This window comes from Psittacula echo, assembly GCF_963264785.1.
Source record: "Psittacula echo genome assembly, chromosome: 10".
NCBI classification, from domain to species: domain Eukaryota; kingdom Metazoa; phylum Chordata; class Aves; order Psittaciformes; family Psittacidae; genus Psittacula; species Psittacula echo.
This window is the reverse complement of record NC_137741.1, coordinates 14,881,585-14,905,567: the sequence shown is the minus strand read 5'-3', so window position 1 is coordinate 14,905,567 and position 23,983 is coordinate 14,881,585. Positions and strand designations below refer to the sequence as shown.

Genomic DNA, 23,983 nt, shown 5'->3' with positions numbered 1-23,983 from the left:
GCAATCCTGGAAGGTGCCTCCTGCTAAAGTAAAGGGACTGCACCTACCTTTCATCCCAAACTTGGACCGCCGGCCATACTTGTTGATCATAATAAAGAGGACGACCAAGAGGACACAAGCAAAAGCTGCCAGCCCAACCGCTATGGAAACCTGAAAAGAAAAAGCCTTAGAGTCAAGACAGAGGAATTTAGGAGTCTAGATTGCAAACACAGCACCTCCTTGCCGAGTTAACCTTTCTGTAAGCTCATACCATCTGCTGCAGTCCTGTGGATATCAGCTGTGGAAGAAAACACAAGCTAAAACAAAGGGCTCTGGCATAGCTTAGAAGCATTAAAAGCTGTTTGCAGGACAAGGAGCTCTGGGGTGTCCCTATCTGTGATGCTGTTCTGGCATCATTCCCTCACTCCATATACCTGCGGGGAAGGAGGACCTCTGCTCCAATGCCTGAGGCTCTCCCTTTACTGAGCACATCATAAGCATCTATTTCCAACATCACCATTGTGCCACGATGTCACAACACTAAAGCTATATTAACCTGAGCTGGGAACACACAGGAGCAGCAGAAAATTCATTAGAAAGAGCCGTCAGTCTCCATCCAAACATCCCTCAGGACAAAGAATGAGGGAAAATACCACACACAAAAAGAGGTTAGAAGAAATTAGGCAGAACTTTCTTTTTTCACCCCTTAAAACATTTGGTTTTCAAAAAAACCCTACCAGTTCCCTATTTATTATCATTTTAGTAGTTAATGTTTATAATGCAACAATGTCCAAAGTCTTTCACTGGAACCGTGGTTCCACTATGGCAGTGTACAAGCAGAGGAAAGAAAATCTCCTTGCCCTAAAGGGTTTACAATCCCAGGCTTATTTTAATATTTATGAATATTTATTCCTTCAAGTCTTTGCTCGAGATACTTTTATTGCATTGATGTAAACAACAATTTCTTTGGCGTGTGTCCAATTGTTCTCCTGCACTGGGTCTTGTGATGCATTTAGGCTTCACTTCCTTTTATAAAGCTGTATTCTGCTGTAATAGAAAATACATCATTTAACCAAGAAAAAGTAATTTCATTTTGCAACCCCTTTCCCTGCCCTTGGTACATTAGTTATAATATTTTAAAGTGTTTTATTTTACCACGTTCTATTTTGATCCCCCAGCTTGTTTGCTGTGCTTTATATTTAATAATCAGTGCACATTATTACTCCAGTCCCACTCGTCAAAGCTTTCACTTCAGTTATAGGAGATTTTCAGTTGGACGAGAACCAAAACAAAGGTGGATTGAGTTTTGTTCATTCAGTTAACACATGGTGGGTTTCAAGATCTGAACACTCACGCATAATTAGAGCAATTGTGTAATGTGCTAACTCCCCCCTGTATAACACTTGTATGCACTGGTTTTGTCTTTATCTACCTGGATTTGACAGAAGAAAGACAATGTTGAGATCTGACAAGCCATAGGCTCTCCTTCCTTTTTCATTCCTGGCATGCCCTGCAGAGCAGGAGAGAGGGCAAACTGGCACTGACAGAATTGAAGCAAGCTAAATCTGAGTCCCTCACAGGGCTAAACTTAACTGATCAATAATAGCCTGAAACACACAATCGCCTGTTTATTTGTTCTCTGGGTGCTATTTTTTTAGAGTGAGAATTTCTGACCCTGCCAGCAGTGACTTCACAGGATGCCTGATTTTGAAAGAGCTCCCTGGTTCCACACTGCAGACCAAGGGGATCAGATGGTTTGTGTCAGTATTTTCTTGCCTGACACAAGCCATAAAATCCTTCTGATTGTTGTCTTGAGTCATAAAGGAAGAGATTTTCCTTGCAAATATCTGAAAACGGCACAGTAATCTAAATACTGAGTCATCGACAACAAGAAATGCATGCAAAAGAGTTCGGCAGCGGAGGACAGGACTCACCCCAAAAGTGTCCTCCTCCGGTTTGTGGGTCACAGTGATCGGTGGGGTGGGACTCACTTCATAGTCACCAACTGAAACCAAAACACCAAAGGCAGAAGATTTAACATGACGCTCATGGAACTCCCAAGCCTCCAGCACATCCCCAATGGCAGTGCCTGACCTAAGAAGATCCAGTTCACCCCTAACAGAGGCTGCAACTTTCTATTTCAGAAGGCACCAAAATCAACCATCAGATAGCTCTCTATGCATAGCAGCAGTGAAAACACAGACCAGGACAACATTGATGTCACTCCAGCCTTACAAATGAGAAACATTTGGGTGCCTGATGTCCTTGGATGGGTGATCTCCACCCCTGAGCCATCTCTCAGAGCTCTCAGAAGTGGGCTGAGTTAAGCCCAAGACTGACTCCAGCAGAACCTGATTTGAAAAGGCAGTTGCTTGAATGGTATAGTGGGATGGAAGAAGAGTCTATTGAGGAAGCACATTGCAAATGGGCCATGACACAGAACTGCTTTGGAGACTGGCCAGCCTGCATCTAGTCAAGACCCCTTCCACTATATCTCAACCAAACGTCATTTCCACTATAGGACCTTCTTCAGGACGTCACTAGAGGGAAGTTAACATCTTCAGGGCTCTAGAGATTACCCAGCTGATCGAAAGCTCCCCAGTTATCTTGGCTCATGCATGGAGAAGGCAGAGCTTTGTGCAACCAACTTGCTTTAGGCTTCCTTATTTTTCCTCCAGGAGCATTTAAGTCACAAAACCAAAACACCCACAGTATGTGAAGGGCAAGGAGACACTTACTTGAAACAAAGTTGTCTGTACTCTCTGTGGAAAGGACAAAGAGAGAAGCAACACAGTTAGCAGCACAGCAAAGGGAGATTGGTTGCACTCGCAACGCACCTCAGACACACTCCACCACCCCGAAGAGCCCAGGAAACCAACTTCTCACATTTTGTCCTTTGTGCAACTGTAACTGGAAATTGCAGTGCATGTGCCAGCAGGATATGCTAGAGAGCACAGGGGAAACTGCAAGGGAGAGGAGATTTTGCTTTGCATGGCAGTGTTCACCCAAGGACAAAGTCCTACAAGGATAAGGACCAACCCCCAGGAAGGAAAGCCCAACCTGGGACAGGGGATTAGGGGAGGTCTCTTATCATGAGCCATTCAGAAAAGCTGCTAGCATTTGAACTGGATGTGGAAGCTGTGGCCTCTTGCCAGAAACAGCTACGCCAGTTCCTGCTGTCAGCATCTTGACTGCTTGAGTCTATTCAGTAAAGCTCCTTCAGCTCTGAAGGTGGCCGAGGCCCCAGACAATGAGGTCTAAAGCTCTCAGTGACACTCAGTTTACATAGCATGAGGATAACGTCAGCTTTCAATTCACTCGCCTATGTAAGAAATTGAGCACGATATTAACTGGAGTTTACACAGCTTTGCTGGCAGAGAGCTCCTGGAAAGACGCTGAAATGTTCACACTGAAGTATGGGTGAGGTTTGGAAGGGAAGTGTAAAACAACCCCCAGGTGACAAACACGGCTTTCCAAACGGGGGGAAAAAGCTTGGAAAAATATTTTTGTTTCAAGTCAAGCAGAAGAACTTTCCTTGGCTTTTGTAGCAAGGGAAAAAAATAAGGAAAAAAGAAAAAAGAGGAAGAAAAATTTCATTTGGAGACTTTTTTTTTTTTCCTTATTAAGGCAGACAAAGTCTAGTTGTAAAATTCTCACTGCTTCCACATTTTCCTCTTTCCATTCTTCTCTGCTGGAGTAAACAAATTCAACAGACACCCTCAAAAAGTTTTTCCCACTAAATCCTGTTTTTCTGAAGCATAAAACTCAGCCAAGAAATGTCCAACAACTTGAGTTCCCAAATAACTGAATGCTTAGCACACAGGAGGTAGTAGGTACATTAACCTTCGTGTATTAAACAAGGAGATAGTAGCCTGTGGTGGGGATGCCAGTGACAACATGCAATGAGATTTTTACCCAGGATATGACACAAATCTATCCTGGGAGCCACTGCCCTGGCTCCTAGAGCCACATCATCATAAAGAATCAGGATATGGCATGGGGCATATCTCTCACCTCCCAACCAGCTTCTAACCGCTCATTTCTTCTCTCAACTTGAGAAGTACAAGTTGGTACAGTGCCAAGAGATTGCAGACCAGGGGTTTCTAAAAAACATGGTCACAGGTCCTTTTCTATGTTGTCAGGAGGTCTTCCAGGCATTCCACTTTCATCAATTAAGTCTATAATCTTATCCTGGGTAGTGACAGCAAAACCCTAGCACCTGTGAATAGCTATAGGCAATAAGTTTCTTTAAGGTTCCCCGGTGTGGTTCATTCAATCTGTGGCATTTTCTGGAGTAATCTACCTTCAAATGGGAAATTATGAACGTTGGTTGCACTCAGTGTTAATGTCAGCTGTGGCAGTGGAAGGAGCAACTAGCTTCAAGGAAAAGTAAATTACATCCTGCATTGGGCTGACAGGGTCTGCCAGGGTGAGGAATGGGTTAGGACTTTGGATCAGAACAAATAAATGGGTCAGTTCCTACTGAGAGATGGTTCAGGGTCAGTAAGCTCTCCACAACACCACCATACACGAGGTATGGGTGAAGGTACACTCACAAGGGCAGTGTTTTACATATATTTCACACAATCCCATTCTCTCAGAGCCTCCGACACAAAAGGTTCTTCAAGCATAAATGTGCCTTCCCACTTCACAGCATGGCTCAGATCCATTTCCAGAATCAGCTCTCTGGAACAGCAGATTTGCCCTCTTTTCTGGAGGTCCAGCACCTACTTAAGAGGTGCCCCCATTTGACAGATGGGGAAATGGAATCACAAAGGTGGGACCTAACAGAGCTGAGACTGCAAACCTGCACACCTCTCCTGACCCACCTACATTTGATAAGCTGCTCCTCTGCCCTGACAGAAGGAAACATAAATAGGTCAGATAGCCAAACAGAGCATCATCCTGGAAGCCAGAATACGAATTTTCCACTCCCATCCATATCGGCTCATTTGTTCAATTGTCAGATCTTCAAGGCAGAGATTTGGGTTTGCATTTATGGTATTTGACCTGTGGGAAAACTCTATGTACATATATGGTGTGATATAAATAATAAATGAGAGTACCGTCGGTATTTTTCTATATTTAGCAAATGCCCTATTTTGCTGGGTTTTCTTGGGCTGCAGGGGCCAATTTAGAGCTGCCACTTTCTCATGGCATCATTCCTACAGGCAGCAGCATGCACAGATTAACTCCATAATGGCCAGCAAAATGCTGGTGTTGCAGTGCCAGAGGGCAGACCAAGACCCTCTACACTCCTATGGAGTGGACATGTCACCAAAAAAGTCTCTGCTGTTCTCCCCAGAGCTGGATCTTCATGTCCTCAAATATTGTAGGGTTATTTTGCAGTTAAGTTCTGAATCACTAGGGAGTACAACAGGGAATTCCAAGCAATCAGTTAAGAAATCCCAGCAAACTGATACAAAGCAACTAATTGAGCCATCGCATCTTTTGTAGACCTGTCATCCTGGCATTGCACATGTCATATTCAGAAAGAAAACAATCCTGACACTGCTGCATCTAGCTTTAATCATTTCACAACTGCAAGCTAGAAGGAAAAAAAAAGGGAAAAGCTGCATCACTTCAAAGGGATTTCTTTCGCTCACAACTAGCAACCACATTGAAGAATACTTTCTCTCTAAAAACCTGGGCATCCTCTTTGGGGCACCCCAGAAGAGATCCAAAATAATTGACCAAGCTTACATCCTATTCCCACTGAAATCCCTAAAGATCTTTAAAAAAGCCCAACAATACACTGCAGAATATGTTACACAACAAAAATATCTAAACCAGTGTGTCTCTCTCTTCACTTAAGAGTTATGACACCAAAGTACACATGAGTAGGACAAATATACTGGAGGTGACCAGGCCTCCAGGTGTCACCTCTTCCAACCTGCTGCTCAAAGACCAACTCAGGTTGTCAAGGCCTTATCTAGATGCAGGGATTATTGGTGGGACCATAGTAAAACCTTTGGTTTGCAAGCAACCCTGATGAGATAAACTGATTATCCTACCTGGAAAGGGCTTTTCAAGGAAGTGTCCTTTGATGGTTTGGTTGGCTGAGCCCAGCTGGTTGGTAGCCACAATCGTGTAGTTGCCATTGTTGTAGTGAGTGGGTTTGTTGAAGAGCAGGCAACCCTCAGACACTTCCCCTTGTTGGTAAAACTCCATGTGGATGATCTCTGTCTCCCGCAGGACCTGGCCGTTGTGCAGCCAGTGAAGGGTGGGAGCTGGGTTCCCATGCACTGCAAATGCAATGCAGTGCTCCAAGTGTAGCACCGGCTCCTCCAGAGTTAGGATGCGAGGGGGATCTAGCAGAGAGAAACAGGGCAGGCTCACAGCACATCTCCACTCACATCACGCCTCTGTGCACCACGGAGATTAAGATTATTGAAAATGCCTCTGAAATCCCTTGTTCCTTCTACTCCTCCCATGGATGTCTGCAAAGAAGCAGCACTAAATCACAAGAACCACTCCACGCTCCCTTGAAGGAGGATCTGAACCACAGCCAGATCTCTCTGGCTTCTGAATAGGAGTACAGATTAACGACAGGGATGGTCCTTTCACTAGCCCAAAAGAATTTAAGGTAGGAGTTGCCCTACTGCTACTCTCCTTCCCTCAAGGGATGATGGGGGGGTCGTGTGTCCCCATTATGGAGAACGTGGCGACGCAGCACTGTTACAGTACACGTGTGCAAGGTGCCCATGGGAGCTCTCCAGTCACAGTAAGCAGTTTTGGATTGCACAGCTGTGGAAGCAAACATCCCTCAGCGACTGCCTGTCCTTGGGGGTTTTGACTGCCTGAATATCCCAAAGGAGTTCTCACCCGCCGAACACCCTCCAGGGGTATTTTAATTAAAGGGACTAGAGTGGGAGAGGGAAAAGCAAAACAGAGACTCCACCTGCAGTTTATTGCATATGCATCGTCTTCCCCCTGGGACTCCCCAAGAATTCAAATGTTATTCTGCCATTGCTTCTGAAACCCTGTTGACAACGCCTACATGTAAGTCCCCAAACCACAAGGCTGACAAGGTCTGAACTATAATAACAGAGTATTGAGCAAAGACAGAGGACACAAGATAGAATCATAGAATTAACTAGGTTGGGAAAGACCTTTAAGATCATCAAGTCCAACTATTAGCCCAAGACTGCCAAGTCCACCACTAAACCATGTCATTAAAATGTAGGTCTTCCCTTTATCCTGGTACCATCCGGTCGCAAAGGCAATCCATGGGGCATCCACAACAAATAAAAACAATGTACCAACTTTAGCCATCTTTTGGAAAAAAAGGCAGAGACATTTTTAGGCAGTGAAAGTGTTAAAAGATAAGAAGGTGAAGAGATGACTGGAGCTATGCAAAATTATCTCACCGGCACCCAACTACCCCGAACCACAGAGCTGCATCCCAGCCACCTCTTTTTCACTTGCAAGCCTAGATCTGCATGTGGCTTGCTCACATCTTCCTGGCAAGGAGGATTCAAAACAGGCAGCCACCTACATGCACAAACCCAGATCTTTTCAGCGTGAAATTGCACCCTGAGTGATGGGTCTGGGCAGCAAGAGCAGGGGCAACAGAAACTGTCACAGCTTAGAGGATTAAATGGGTGAATATAGGCATTGACATAGTGCAGTTTAAGGTGTGGAGGAAAAGACGCTAAAACACAGTGCAAAACACACACGCCTGCTGACCAATCACCTCTGAGCTGATGTGAACTTTAATCACCTCCATTCTTCAATCCATCAATAGTACTTATTGGGAAGAAGATGAAAGCAGTAAAGCATCTCCTCTTCTTCCTATTCTTTGTGACTGCCTTGTCTACAGGACCCCATGTCTCCTGCACTGCACTGGACACACAATACCTGTGGGTTCACTCAGACTAGCCACAATCTCACATGGGTCTCTGCACTACCTGCCAAGGTTGAGGGGTTTTTCAAACTACAGAGTAAGGGCAAATATTACAGACTCAGCAACATATAGTAAATCTCAGCTGCTTGAGAACACAAAGCTGTGTAAACTTCCTCTTAAGGTCAGGTTTGTGTTAAGTTATATTAGAAAGCACAAAGAAAGTTTAGCTACTTGCAGCTAAAAAGTGAACAGTTGAAATTTGACATGTGCATGTTTACACAGCATTTGCAGTTTAATTCTGTAGGAACAGATCTGAGAGGAAGCACTAGCATCCCTGAAATAAGAGGCAAGATTTACACTGGCTTTAGCAAAAGTGACCTTGCCCTGATGCTGCTATCATCAGGGCAAGCAACTCTGTGTCTGTAAACAGTGTTAGTCCCTCTACAGCTTTTCCTTACTCTGCTGGATCTTCCAACAGATGGGCGGAGAGATGTCTACCACCAGTGTGGTACTGCTGTTCCTTCCCTGCTCTAGTGCTCATTTCTGCATTAATAGAGGCAGTAGGAAAGCAAACATACTGACACTTAAAAGAGCTGTGTGAGGATCCACCTCCTCCTCACTGTGCTCAGCTCCTAAACATCCACAAAACCAGTACGTCACAGGTAGAAAGCAGCCATACATTCAAATGGTTCCCAGAGCAACCCTCCAGCCTCTCCAAGATCAAGGTCTCTCCACTGCTACTTACAGTAGACGGTGAGCAGTACACTGGCATTGCTCATCCCCACCACGTTCTCAGCGATGCAGGTAAGAAGGAATCCATTGTCCTCACTGGTGACATTCACCAAGGTCAAATTGATGGCATGAACATTGGTCCAGTTGAGATTGGTCTAAAAATCCCAGAGAAATACAGACAGAAATCAGTGTTTGGTGGCTGCTCTCCTTCCTGCTACTGCCACAGGAAAATGAGGAACAATTTCCACATAAGATAAGAGAAGGTCTCCAAAATCCAAGGACAACTGGGAACTGGTTGAAGTGAGATATTTCTTCACATAATTAAATACACCACATCTTATAAGAAGAACTACTAGGAGGGGTAAAGCCATAGGGCTGTAGCACTGATAAACATGGCTTACCTCTAGAAAAGCTTATTTCAGCTGCAGCAGACACCCCCATAAACAATTTCATTAGAGGAGACATAAGTTAATTCAATTAGGGAGCACTGAAATATGAAACTATCTCATCTTCACTTTTCAGCCATAAAGAGGGAAGGTTTTGTTGCCTTCAGGTAGCTCCCAGGTTCTCATGTGGATAAGGTACAACCTCAATTTTCCTTTGGATACGACCATTTCATGTTTCTCATAGCAGGCTCCACCATCTACATGACCCTCTGCCCTGCATGCACGGACCTAGGGAGTCCATAGCCACCACCTTGCCTTTGCCACATCAAGCACAGGCAGCACTGAGATCCTGCAGCCCCTACCTGGTGTGTATTGATGGAGTGGAGATCAGCCACTGTCCAGTCAACGTCGGGCAGTGGCGAGCCTGAGCCATTGCAGGTGATGACAGCATTCTCCCCTTCCCTCACCGTCAGGTTCACATGGCTCACACTGATCTCAGGGAGGTCTAGAAGAGCCAGAAAACAAAGTGCTCAGGTCTGGAGCAGTGTTTGCTAGCGCCAACCACAGGGCATGCGTGGATCCATATCCCACCAAGCTATTCCCCAGATCATCCTCCAGCATCCTGAGATAAACAGTAGGGAGGCAACAGTACAGCCTTGCCCTACTGAGAGAAGTTGGGGGTCTTGGAGATAGGGAAAATGTAGACACTGGAAATGAGGGGATGTGCAGACGAACAGACTCTTCCATTAAATTTGAATCTGAAAGCTGGTGTTCAGTTCCAGCTGCCCCTTCCCTTCACTCAACACCCATCCCAATCTCAAACTCCCACAAGAGCTGCTCTCAAGGGCATATGGGAAAGCTGCGTGTGCTGAGACAGGATTCAAACTGTTCCCACCTCCAGAGACAAGGCACAGAGCACCCAGCACAGTAAATTGTCCTTCTAATTTATAACAATCAAGAGATGACCAAGGATGTATCCTCATATTAACTGCAACTTTCCTAATAAAAGGTGCCCTTGCTCTTCCCCAGTGGTGGCAGAGGCATTCACTGATTTATGGTAGCTCTGACTTACACCACTTCCATTCTTGCTCCCACAGGCACCAAATATCTTTGCAACACGAAACAAAACAACACTGGTTTCAAGAAAGGCAGACAGCTTTCTTACTGTCTTCGAAGCAAACTGGGTTATTGACCAATGGTCCCTTCCCATTATAGGGCAAAGGCATCCATCACACCATCCCAAAGCCATGGATGGAGATACACATCCTTTCATTGCCATCAAAGAGTGACACCAAGAAGGAAACAACACTCTACTGATTTGAGGGGATGCCAGAAGAAAGGAAGCAGTGGCCTAGCAAAGCTGCAGAGGTGGCAAGAATCAGTGAAGAGTGAGATGGGAAGGATAATGTATGCTCTCTCCAGGTTGAGCTGGTATCAAACATGGCCACACAAAGACATGCCACCCCTCAGCACTGAAGGACAAAGACAACAACCCTTGTGTTGTCCTAGTGCTTGAACAGACAGACTCTCTTTAGAGGAAAGCAGACCAGTGCGGCTCCCTGTCCTTCCACAAGACTACAAGGTCAGAATGTTCTCACCCTGCACACCAGCACACTCGTGTTCCCAAATCAGCATCCTGCTGTCCCCTAGAGTCTAACACCACCATTGGTGGAGCCACCTCTCCTCCTGCCCCTGATCCCTAAGGATTTTTTTCCCCTCTAATCCTTGCAGATTATTCTTCCCATGCAGGGAGGAAATTACAGCACTCTCTTAAATCTTATTAGTTCATCCACATGTGAGCACACTTTGGCCAATTTCCAGAGCTTAATAAAGGGACATCATGAACTTGAAAATAATTTAAAAGTCATGCAAATCTGAACGTGCGTGTTGTCTGTCCTCCACTGCTGCAAGAAACCAACCCAAATTCCTAGAAAAGAAAGAAAACCTCTGGGTTTCCTCCTTTTTTCCAGCCCTTGAGTTTGACAGATGCTTGCATATAGACAGTTTAATTGTTGTGCTGAAGGTACACCTCCTTCTCCTCACTCTGCAAGGGATGCTTTCCAGTAATGGCAACAGCAGAGCAAAACCTGACACCAAACAGGCAGCTGACGTGTGAACAAGGTGAAGGAGAAAGGGGTAACTATTGAACATGCCTCATGATGCTCCTGGGGCCACTGGAGTCTTTTAAACATCAGCAGGCAACAAAAAGATATATAAAAGTCACTCCTGCCTCTTCCCTACAGATATGGGCTTTCAATTGAAAAAACAAAACAAAGGAAAATGAACAGAGACGTGTATTTCCTAAGAGTAATTATGAAAGATAGTAGCAGTATCTTTTAATGATATGCTGCTTCTAGTATTTGTTAGACAGCTGAAGAGCAACATGAAACACATACCACCTTTTCAAGACATCACAGACTCATCGTAGACACTCTGTCAAGCAACAGCATTACAGTGAAGGAAATGCCCCAGATCACCCAATACCTCCACACACAAATAAACAGCAGCCCCACATTTAACCAGATACTCTATTTTTAATACACAAACTACCCCCCATCAGCTTCAATTGTCTTGTTCTTGACCACATGGTGGGATTCTCCTACACCAGGTTACCCAAGCAAATGGTCAAACCAGAGATGCCAGATAGGACAGGGTTCCCTCCCAGCACCCTCTTCGCTTCCCTTGTGCCTGGCCCTAGGAGTGCTTACCACACTGGGTGATGTTCATGTCATGCAAAGGGATGATGGCTGCATCCATGTTCATGCAGGAGAGATCCTGGTACTGCAGGTTCGCCTCACCCTTCTCCTGCCAGAGCTGGATCCAGCGGATGTCACAACTGCAGTTAAAAAGGTTCCTCTCTAGTCTCCTATGGGCAGAAAGAGTGTGAGAAAGGATGGTGGGATGAGCAGGGCCATCGCCTGGCTCTGGGCTACCCCAGCAGAACAGCCATCACGCAGGTGCAGGGGTCCTTTTAGAGCTAAGGGAGAATCTCCTCTGTGTTATTTGCCTGGGGTCTTGTGACACTCGTTATTCACCTCTTTTCCACCTCCACAGCGACAGAGGTTATATATCCACGTGTTTACAGTCTCCTTCACGCATGCACACAAGGTTTTACATCTCCCAGGGCAGCACATAATACACACCTTTCACTGCACATCTGCAGCTAGATCCCACAGTCATCCAGACACCCAGAGCATACATCCTTCAGCAAAGGAGCAGGCAGCTCCTCACTACCCTATAATATAGATTGACATCTTCAAATCCCACTTCAGTAGAGTCCCAAAGCCTGCTGGGCAAAACACACCTCCAGTCCCCACAAGCACTCAGTGAAGCTGGCAGCAATCCTCCCGAGTACCTTGCACGAACACAGCCTCCTGGTGACCCAGGACACGAGCTAATGCGCAGGATATCATGCATTTTAATCAAATCAAACAGCACTGCACTGAGACCCTTCTGACCTGGCCAGGAGAAATGAAGAAAAGCACTGCCTTTAATGTACTTCATTTAAACCACACTTACACATAGTTTATATACCAGGAATGTTTATTATAATTGATTTTCCAACCTATTAACCATTTCATTTACATTTTTAAAGCCCTGCAGCTCTCTGCGGAGATGCAAGGAGAGCAAGTCACAGCCGGGAGCAGAGCCCAGTGCTCAGCCAGGATAGACTGGGTTACCAACACAGGTTGCAAACTAGAGCAGAACAGGAGACACAGCCTGACCAGAGTATTTCCCCACATAACTGTGGGGCAAAAGAAAATAGGGAGCACAGGAGCCAGCACTGCAAAAGGCGAGCTCAGTCACCCCAAGCAGACAGGCATCTCCAAAGGTCAAACTATTGCTTCAAGCAGGATCTAAATTCCTCTGTCCTATAGGAGGAAGTTGTTTTTCTGGCCTGCTCCATGTGTTACTGCAAAATTCATGCTTGCTTTCACAAAATTAATTCCACCAACTAACAGGATTTGGAAACAATCTTCCAAACATGTGCAGCTCCTGATACGTCAATACAGTACTGCAAAAGGAGGAAGATGAGAAGGGACCTTCTGGTAGCACCCACGGGTGTTCAACCTGAACCTTAACGATGCCACTTTAAATCTTCTTATAGAACAAGATGCCATCTGACTTTGGGGTTTTTTTCCTCCAAGAACAAACACTCAGTTAATCTTCACTCTGTGGCTTTTCATTAGTTCATTCCCTTCCTGTCAAAAACACGTAAACCTTTTCAATGCAGTTACAAAGCTCAGACAAGCAACTCAAAGGCCAAAGCACAAAAATTAACAGATCAGAGCAGATTAGCGCAGTGATTTGGTGGGATTCAAATGACAAGGCATTAGCTGCATGCTATGACAAGTACTGACAGTGTTTCACACAGGCTTTGCGTCCTCTTCAGCATGGCCATGAATCCAATCTTTTCATTGGGATTCTCCCAAGGTCAGTGCTACGAGCAGGACATGGGATGGCGCTTACTAAGAGCCATGGACTCAGCTAACAGCAGATCAGGTAACAGGAGTTGTACCCTGGGACCCAACAGGGAGCTGGAGGAGCTCACAGACAACAGGGGAGAAATTCTGTTCTGCTGCAAATATCCTCACAAAATGAGGCAGCCGGGGAGATCTGCTGTCCTAGCACTTAAAGGCAACTCTGTAAGTAATAGACAGCAGCCTTCCCAGCCCATTGCTAATTCATGAAGGCCCATGAATAATACAGGAGCAATGGGCTTCAAGACAGAACCTACCCACGACCTGCTCCACCATCAGTGATGTAACTCGCTCTAATCGAGACCCCCACAGGGGCTTTTGCACAAATTAACCCCCATCACCAGCTGGATGTGCCACCAGCAGCTGGCATGGCACCATGGGTAGAAAGGGCACAGATGTGTGCACTCATTTTCACTAACGTGCGTTGCAAAAGCACTCTTGACATATGGGAGGTGTCATCTCTCGCTGCCTGGAGCCTGCCTGCCATGCCAGCCAACTCTCCAGAGAAGTGTATAGGGATTTCCACATTCATGTTGTCCAAAAACCTAGACCTCCATTTCAACCTGATCCAGCTGAAGATGCCCCTACTCATTGAAGGGCATTGGCCTAGATGACATTTGAAGGTCACTTCCAACCCAAACTATTTACGATTCTCTCCTCATCCCTTGCAAGGATCATTAGGAGCTGCAGCTCCTTCCAACTCTTCCTCCCACAACTTCTGTACATCTCCACTACTAATAACCCTCTGCTTGCCAAGATAAATGCACCCTCCCTTCTCTGCAAGAAGCAGTGCCTTAGGCATCACAAGGCTCCCTTTGGCCAAAACCCACCATCAGGCCAGAAGACATCACCATGTGCTGTGGAGATGTCTTCCATCACAGTGTGAAGGACAAAGGTCTTCATTGCTGTTGTGTGCTTAATGAGCGCAGGAGCACCACAGTGATAATTAAGGCAAGGGGCTCCTTCTCATGAGCTGTATCCGGCACAGATTACTCCCAGAGAGGACAAGTATACCCAAAGGGCATTTTTGCACGTAGCCTTAGCCTGGAAATGTTGCCAAAGCATCATTTGGTTACAGGCGCTCAGGAGCTATGCACACTCCCACACCTTCTGGAGGCCCCATTAAAACTGAAAATTACTGTGAGAAATAGCAAGTATCACAGCTAGGAGTGAGCTGGGGTCCCTCTGCACAAGCAAATCTGGTTCTGCACCAAGGAGCTGGCCCAAAAAAGGACCAGACCTGCACATGGGCCAGAGCCATGCATCAGCCCCTGGTAAAGGCAACAGGGTGCGCTCCGGGAAGCAGGCACATCATAGGGCTTGTGTTTGGGACAGAGGAAAACTGTGACAGGCATGCCCTACCTTGGCAATTGATGGGACAACGACAGAGCAGAAACCCTAAAGGCATGTGGGCAACCAAGTCAGCACTTAAGAGACAGCAATACTGCTGAGCCCAGCTTTGCTCCCCACAGAAACCCGTACCTACTACCTCCCAAAACCGCCTGGGCAGCCTACAGGGTGCACCAGCGTGGGAAGGGATGCCATCAGAAACCCAGTATGCACTGGGACAGACAGAACTTCACACACACATAGAGCAAGTTTTTTTTCAGGCTAGGCAGCTAAATGATTCACATGTCCTGTTCCACACCTCCCCACTCAGCAGCTAAAGCAAAGCTGTCTGGAGCTAAAACCTCTCAGAGGGCAGTGGAGATCCTTGCCACACTTTTCCTGTCTGTTTCAATTCACATAAAATTGCTGCCAAGGTTTCATACACTTGCAATTATAACACTCTCCTACCTCAGGACTGAGATCGCTTCCCTAAGCTTGAGAACCAAAGAGCGCCCAGCAGAGAGAGAACAAAACCTATTTTTGTTTTTCATTTCTATTTATTTCCCCAAACCAGGACTTCTCTTGGCAGTTCAGCCAGAGCTGTTATTTCCAAACCCCTGCCAAAAAGGAATGGGATAGAAAAGGAAGAACTCAGACAGGAAGTGACGCACGATGGCTGGATTAGCTAATGCAGAGAGCAGGCAAGTACCCACTGTCTACCTACAACTCTATTAGTGTGACTGTTGGCGGCAACAAGTTTAGAGGCTAAAGGCACAGATGATAAGTTGGACTCAGAACATTAACAGAGAGAGACACTGCTGTGCCCCATCCCTACTAAAGCCTCTTGCTGTAGCATCACAGAAACATACTGCAGAGCAAGCTAGCAGAGACTGCTGGTATTAGAAATGCTCATGGGCCAGGCAGAGCAGTGAGATGTTCAGGACTACAAGGTCTTATACAACCAAAGATGTAATTGGATCCAGAGTTTTAGGTCTTTCCGGGATGGAATTTCTTGAAATGTCAGCTCTAAGCTCTCTGAGGACATGACAAAGGAAGCCAAGGACATGACAGAGGAAACCAGCTGTGACTTCTGGATAAGAAAGGCTCTAAGTCAATGTTTATGAGCTGTTGCATGTGTCAGATGCTTCCCTGTGCACACTCAGTTTCAGACTTCGGAGGGTTGTGCACACATTAGCCCAAACCCCTGCGGTCAAGGTCAGCCCGTGCTGTGGGAATTAGGGCTGGAGTCACTGGAAACCATTCCAAGCCTTGCTTCTGGCCAGGAGGAAAAAGAGATAATATTCTTTGGAAGTGTGCCTCAGTTTTGCCATCCTTTCTTCACTGAGTCAGCAGGGAAAAAAATCTCAGCTCTGTTGAACAATAAAAGAAACTGTGCTTTAAAGCAATACCATTTTCCTGAGCTTGATATGCCTCGAATGCTGCCAGGCAGCTGTTTCAAGTCCCAAATTCCCATCCACCTGCCTGCTCTCATAGCGTGGCATGATCTTCCCATTAGTCTTCTGCTCTTTCCTCCTCCATGTTCACCGTGAGTGTCTTTGTCAGGTCCTGTGTTCCCTGGCAATCTCCACATTGCATCATTTCTAGTTAATCTTCTCCCAGCACTCTCCTGGAGGATGATCCTCCCATCGCTTCCCTTCCTGTGTTCCCTGCTGCTCCAAGCTGCCTCATTGCAAGTCAGTTTTGCCTTCAGTGACTATCCCCACTCTGGATCCACTGTTACCTGGTAGCGCTGGTACTTAACGTAAAGTGCCTCTGGTGAACCACTACAGACCTGCACCCACTTGTCCCACCAACCCTCCCTGTAGACCTAACCCTCTCAAGAAGAGGAGACCCTTTCCAGCATCTATGTGTCTCTGGGGTCTTCTTTCCTCTGCACAGCCGTGCACAAGTGCTGCTGCTCAGCCTGCCTCCCTATGCCTTGCTGCCTTTGCATCAGTCTCTACTGCTCACCACCTTCTTCCTTTCCAGAGTGTTTTGGCTCGAATTCAAGTCCTTGACTGATGTCAGTCTGCAACTCCCTTTCTAGTGTTCACCAGTGCTTCACACTCACTTTATGTGGGCCATGTATTCTGTCTCCCTCGCAGGTTCTGGAAGCCTCCTTGGAGATCAGTGTGCCAAAAAAACTGTCTTTTACTCACCCATCCTCTGCATTTCTAAAAAAAATAAATACAGTATTTCCCACTTTTGCATATCTACAACTAATTTCTCCCCATCTTATGTGCTTGATTTTCCTCATCAGCAGGTCCCATCCTTCTAGCCCACGGTAGATAACATACGCCTTTAACTTGATTCCCAGCATCTTTACGTGAATGATTACTCAGAGCCCATAGCTTAAGCTACACATCCATGCTGCCTTATCCCAAATAAATCCACAGTTCAGCACGACAGTTTCACATCCCCAGGGAGGACACAGCAGGCACATCCGCCTGCCCCATTAACACCTATGTCCCAGTGTCCATTAGCTAAAATACCCCTCTCTCAGCACACTTTAGGGAACAGCACCATCATCTTATTCTGGTACTGATCATCCCCCTTGCACTCACATGTATGGAGGGTCCTCAGCGACAAGGAGCACCACTGGCCATGCTCTTACTCCAGTGCAGCCAACAGCAAGCCAGACCCTACAGGCACTCACATTTGTAGGTCTAAGTTGGTCACTGGAGCTGGTAGCAGGGGGTGGTTTGCCAAGGTCCCTTTCACAGCCTGGTGGCAGGAGAGGTCGGGCTGAGGCTCCAGCCCTGTGCAATGCCAAACCTCCCCGCGGGACACCATGGACGCCACATATCACATCAGCGCTGCTTTCCCACCCCATCACCTCTTTTTACCAACCAGCCCTGTGATCTCTCATGTTTCTATCTGCATTATTTCTTTCATCAGTCAGGGCTTGTTAGCTCTGAGAAAACAGCTCTTGAGCACAGTTCCTTCCCATTTGCCAGGCTGCAGAGCACTTGCCCCAAGTGACTCTGCTGACACCAACCAAAGCCACTCCAAGTACAGTAGCTTCCCTGTCAGGATCACCATAGCAGGAAAACACAGATGTATACTTCATCAGGTGGAGACTAGCACACTTTACTGCCCAAACAGCAGCATCTCAATTCCTTTTATGCTCGGTATTGGTCTTTTGAGCCTGACTTGGGCTGGCAGACCTGGGACATGCCTGAAGAAACAAAATATGACCAAATGAAACAAAGCCACATAAAAACAAGCCCTGTTGGAAGCATTGCCATTAATCTGCAGGCTCACCATTACTCCGGGCCCTGCCAGTGCCTTTAGCTCAGGACTGCAGCCCCATTTGCTCTTCCACTCTTGGGTGTCTCTTGGGTAACAACCATCAATCTGAGTTTTGCCAGACAGTGCAATGACAATAAGTAAAGGTCTAAGAATACAAATGACTCATGCTATTAAACTTGAAACCTGAGCCAGGCTAGAAAAAATATTTAGAACTGTAATGAGTAAGGCGATAAATTCCAAATTCAGCATTTCAACTCTGCAAGCCAGATCCCCCCATCAGAAGGGCGTTTCTCTATTTTCTAATATCACCATTAGTATTTTTCATTTAGCAATTTGACAGAAATAAAATACACTGCAGTAACACTGGTGATAACACACTTACTCCCACTTGAAAGACTGTCTTTATTCTTTCATAAGTCACTTCTAGCTTACAGCTCTATTGATCAGCAGTGAGGATGAATGGAGCTTCCCAGGATCCTCTGGGACAAATCCTACATATATATATTTTTTTATACCTAACAAACAACTATTTCTAAAATTCAACAAAATGGGTCATCAGGGCAACGCTCCATTGATTTCATGTCCACTTATTCTTCAAGCACAGCGCTGAATGCTCTATCAATAATTCAGCCGGCTGAAGGCCACCAGCGCCCCAGGAGAGATACTACCTCATCTCCCACACAGGAGCCTCAATTGCTACAGAGCAAGGGAGACATTTGCCTAAAAAACAGGGATGTCAGATAAAGCATGTCCATCAGCAGGAGGAAACCAGTTGGCCCTACCCTGCAACAGATGAGGATCAGGTATTTGAGAAGATCCACTCAAAATCTGGCCTAGTAAGTATTTCCAGTGTGCTCCCAGAGTTAGTCAACCATTTACTACCCCAAGCATGACTTGCTCATCATCCCAATATTAATTAGTCAGCTGCTGTGAAGTTGAAAGAGAAGCAGTTCTGCTCTGGTGCTCCTGTAGCCAGATAACCCTCCCAGGGATGGTGCTGCCCGCTGGAGTTCTAGGTAATTATTCATAGGCTTCAGAACAGCTCTATTTGGAAACTGTTCCTCCTGTCAGCCTCCCCTCTTCTCCCAGGAGATGATTCCAGGGTGGGACTTACAGTTCAAAGAGTCGCAGGGTCTGGAAGAGTTGCCATGACAGAGTGGTGAGCCGATTCCCAGAGAGGTCTCTGAAAATTAACAAGAAAACAAAGCCATGGTAAGTAATTCCTCCTGCACGTGGCCCTACCGCCTCCATGGAGCTCATCGTCCTCCTCAACAAAGAGCTTGTCAAGCAGCTTAGGACCCAAGTTTAGCTTTCATAATGAGAGATTTTAATGAGGATGAACTTAAATGGAAGTTTCTTATTTTATTTCTTTTTCCAAGAGAGAAATGGCAGCAATATTAAAAACCAACCCAAACAGACTAAGAGATATCTGATTCTTGCCCGTGAGTCTGGAGCTCAGCCAACCATAAGCAGAAAGAACAAGTCTAATCTCAACCTGAACAAAAAATTATGAACAAACCTCATGCTAAAAATAGTAACAGTCAGGTTCAAACGACAGCACAATGATTACCCAAGGTGTTACCGTATGATCTGCAGTAGCTGTGTTCTCAAAGCATCCCAGTACATGGTTGTGTGCTGTTTGCACCCAGGGGTACTGCTGCTACAGCAGCTAACAGCTCCCCATCCCTCTCTCCATCTGCCCAAACCTGCAAAAACATCAATCTCATCTACCTGGGAGAGCTCTGCAACCCAGCACACATCACCTCTTGAGCTGAAAGCCAGTGAGGATGCAAGAGCGTAAAAGCAACCAAAGTACTAAACTAGAGGAACGAATGTGTTTGGGACAGAGTGAGTGCAAAGAGAAAAGCCCTGCATTTCTAATGGTGTAAGAAGGTAATGAAACACCTTCTGTAGCTGGCAGGCTTGGAATGCCTGGCCAGCCTGAGAGCCACCAACCGAGGGACCAGCCCATGGCGTGAGTAGAGGGATGAGTGATCACAAGCTCTGGAAGAAACCGAAGTCCTTCCATATCCATGCTGGCTTCCAGAAGAAACAGGAAATGCTGCCTCCCATCCTTTGCTGAATCCATCCATGTCCCTGCAGTCTCCTTCCCCATCACAAGCTGCTCAGGTGAGCTGCAGGCAGCCAGGGCAGCTTGATGCAGGACTGCAGATGGACAAAGAGATGAAGGACCAGAGGCATGAACTACCTGCAGGCTCATTAAACTCTCAGCTGGCCAGAGAGGAGATATGGAACAAGGTGGCACAGAGGTGACAGTGGCAGTCCAGCCATGCCAGACTCAGCACGCAATCCCAGTTTGACTTGCAGGAACATGCTAAAACCAAGAAAGCAAATCCTGGAACAGCTCCTGCTGATGCAGGTCTAATGCACAAGGATTTGTGCTAAGAGTTTCATTTGTTGCTATAGACCAGGCTGCAGCAAGGGCAGATGTGCATTGGGCAAATGCAAGAGCCCAGGCACCCACATGGGAAAAGCCACTCTGGTCCTGTCCCACTGGCCACCAAGTGATGCTGCAAAGCCCAAAACTTTGCAACTAGGTCTGCAATCACACAGCAAACCATCATCCCAAAGGCTCTCCACAAGCCTGGCAGAAGAATGAGCCCAAACACCATGATGACACAGTGCTGCATCATTAAATTCTGGCTCTGCTTCACACCAGACTACCCTGCTGTGGAAACCATGGCAAACCACAGGTACCTCATTTCACATGACTGAGATCCCACCATTCCTACGGCTGTAGACAAACTGCTTCCAGCCTCCAATAAAGTTTAGAAAGGTGGTAAAAATAGCAGGTGAAATTGAGTGCGTATGAGGGGGAAATACTGCAAAACTCCCTTTATCCACCCCGGAGCACTGAGCACCTGGAAACTCTGCAAAAAGACAGATGAAAAGTAGGAGGGGAAGGAGCAGCTCACTGCTACTGAAAAGCAAGGCAGTAAATTCCCTCCCCCAACCCAGAGAGCAGAAGAAAGCGTAAAGGGGGATGCATGAGAGACAGCAAGATGTGGGAGAGAGGCAGAGAAGCAGAGGAGGGAGTGAATCTTGCTGGAATGTCCTTTCTCAAAGGTCATGTTTTGCTACATTAGGCAGAAATGTCAAGAGAAAATTGGATTCTGAAAGAGAAGAGGAAAAAAAACAACAGGCTTTCCGCACAAATAAGGGAATCAAAAATAGCATGATCGTGTTATTACAATTTAGGACACAGAGAGGTGGAGGAAAGAAACTGCCTCACTAATGCAAGGAGCTTTGCCAGGCAGATGTGCTCAGCTTCTGAAATCCCTGGAAACTAATTCCTACCGTCTCCTCCCTCCCTCAGACAACAAACCACAGCAAGTATTAGGCAAAGAGGAGATGGGTCTTCCCTTGCACACATCTGGCACGAGACTCTGCTCTCAAAGGGCAAAGTCAGTGTCCAATCTGACCTGACCATCAACTTCTGGTCAGGCAAACACTCACCAACTGCTCTATTTCTGATCAGCCAGGACATGCACACCGGGAGGAACGTGTTTGTCATTAGAAACAGACACCTCGGATGCTTTAAAATGCGAAAGGTCCTTTCATCAGACCATTGCAAAGGTCCCTGATCTCAGCACAGAGACAGAAAGAGATCATGCATGAAAACACACATTAAAAATACACCATTTCAGTCACAGAAACCCCAAAGGTCAGAGGTGCCAGGATTGGGCTTCCATGTGCAAAGGCTATCTTTTCTGTCACAAAAGATAAAGAGCTGCTATGGAGAAACCTCAGGGCCCAGCACTGACTTTTCTCCAGAACAGATCCATCCTACACACTAGATGGGGCAGGTTTCCTGGGGAAGATAGCGTGTGATTGTGTAATTAGAGACGGTATCACAGTACATGCACACGAGGAGATTAAATTATAGCTCCATGGGTGAAGCTCTGAGCTCCAGCACTTTGTAAATCCTGATGGCGCTTGTGAGCTTCCCCCTGTGCTCAAACCTCTGCTCCATGCACTGAGTTTCCCACTATAGAGCATGAACAGGGGGGACTGGGGAAAATCAAGCCCCTCCCAGCTCAAACTGCCTGTTCTGCCACCCCATCACTGTTTCAAAGGCTGAAAACCTGTTGTTACCTCCAAATCTCTGCCCCTGCAGTGTCCAACTCCTTTACTTCCTCCCCACCTATCCACTTCTCCCCAGCAGACTGAACTGCACTACCCATTGCTCTCCAGACACTCCCAAATACTTCTCAGCCCCGGTTTCCTTATCCACACCAAAATATCCTATGATCTTCCCTACTTTTACGTCCCATCCCCATCTTCCTAACAAGAGCTCTGGCTCCTCATCAGCCTTATCCACTCCCAAACATCCTCTGCCAAACTTTTCCCCTCCAACTGGATCCAGAGCCATTCTGCCTGCATAAGAAAACATCCCAGAGCAAAAATCAAGTCTTCCAAGTAAATCTGTCCTTTGACAAAGTTTCTTCCCCTCCACAAAAGGAGGGTGCAGGTGGCTCTATAACAGGAGCATCACCAGTATTTTCTAGCTTGAACGCAACAGATCAGTGCCCCCCGCTCAGCCACCACCTCAAACATTTGAGCAGGTTTTTATTTGAAACTAGAAAGAAATAAGAAATAATAAAAAGAAAAATAACTCAGCCAGGAGCAGACACCCAACACAGAAAACTTCAGCCTGAGCAATGAAAACCTGGCAGAGTTATAGGAAAGTGGAAGCAGCCCTGTAGTGGAGCATGCCAGAGAACCTTTATAGCAGCCTATGCATCAGCTCCACCTGTAATAAATATAGCACATCACACATGGAAGAAACACAGGGGGAGGGAAGCAAAATGCCTTCCCTGTGTATTTCTTAGCAGCAAACAAACAGGAGCCTGTCTCTCTCAGGACAGACCTGCCATCAGTGCTCCTTCAACATATCCATATTGCTTCTTGCCCTGGGACATTTTGTCCATCACTCACAAGGTGCTATTTTGCATAAAGGCAGTCTTTAGAAAGAGTTGCCAGGGACCCACATGGGAAAAGCCATTCTGGAACAGGTTTCAAAGGAGTTGGGTAGGGAGAAGGTGTTGGATGGAGCTCATCTGGACCAGGTCTAGGGCAGCTGACTCCCAACCCACTCATGACTCAGACTCAACACCACTCCACTCTCCGCCTGCAGCAGCAGCCATGCTCCTCATCATCACACCATATCCCCACCAGCCTTGTCCACCAGCAACCCCACACATGCCCCAGAGGCAGGACATTATCACTGGCAGTGAAGTCTGAGTTCTTGTTTCTTCCCTCCTCCCATCCTCCTCCATTTCAGGAAGGGACACGCTGCATCCTGCACACTCTCCCCCTGCTCCTGCGGGCACTGGGGAGACCTTGCTGGTGAGGTGACCATTGTCATTTTGTCCCAGTCCATAAATGACAAATGGGGCCATGGAGGCTCATCTGCTGAACAAGCTCCTGTGTTTAAAAAGGGATGGGTAGGTGTGGGAGACAAAGAGGAGTCTGAGTGCAGCCCAGAACAAGTGGACTTCAGTGCAAGAGAAGACAGCACATTTTCTTCTCCCTCAATTGCCCAGCAGCCAAAAGTGTTTCCACTACAAAAGCCATTTTTATTCTGCTAAATTAAGCCAGTTGCCTCATTAATGACACCAACAAGGAGCCCCTGTAATTAAACTGTAAGCTATATTACGCAGTTCAGCTTAACGCAATGGCAGAAACGCTGCTGCTGGGGAGGAATCCTCCGTGCCTGTGCCTCCTCCACCCATCTCCATCCTCCACTCCAGTAGATGTTTCCACTCTGACACATCTACTTCTGCATGGGAGAAGTTTTTCACACGTTTTAATAACATGGTGCCACTGAAAACCCTGACTGGGGGGGATTAACTGCACAGAGCAGCTGGGGCTGATGGAGCTCAAGAGACTGCCTGGCAGAAAGGAGAGATGCATAACCTCAGCTGCAGTCCCCAGTGCTGGATATGCCACTAGTA

The 23,983-nt window shown here is 46.6% G+C and overlaps 1 protein-coding gene across 4 annotated transcripts in view; it reads right to left on the bottom strand.

Annotated features, from left to right (window-relative positions):
• Positions 1-23,983, bottom strand: part of NTRK3 (neurotrophic receptor tyrosine kinase 3) — a 205,736-nt gene that overhangs the window by 133,812 nt on the left and 47,941 nt on the right. For 3 of the 4 annotated variants that reach the window (XM_080626561.1, XM_080626564.1, XM_080626562.1), the window contains exons 4-11: positions 19,120-19,188; positions 11,652-11,809; positions 9,306-9,448; positions 8,571-8,712; positions 5,994-6,290; positions 2,718-2,741; positions 1,914-1,984; positions 48-150 (exon numbers count right to left, since the gene is read on the bottom strand). In XM_080626561.1, coding sequence (XP_080482687.1) covers positions 48-150; positions 1,914-1,984; positions 2,718-2,741; positions 5,994-6,290; positions 8,571-8,712; positions 9,306-9,448; positions 11,652-11,809; positions 19,120-19,188 — 1,007 coding nt within the window. The remainder of the gene's footprint in view (positions 1-47; positions 151-1,913; positions 1,985-2,717; positions 2,742-5,993; positions 6,291-8,570; positions 8,713-9,305; positions 9,449-11,651; positions 11,810-19,119; positions 19,189-23,983) is intronic. The other variant, XM_080626563.1, reaches the window with a different exon arrangement.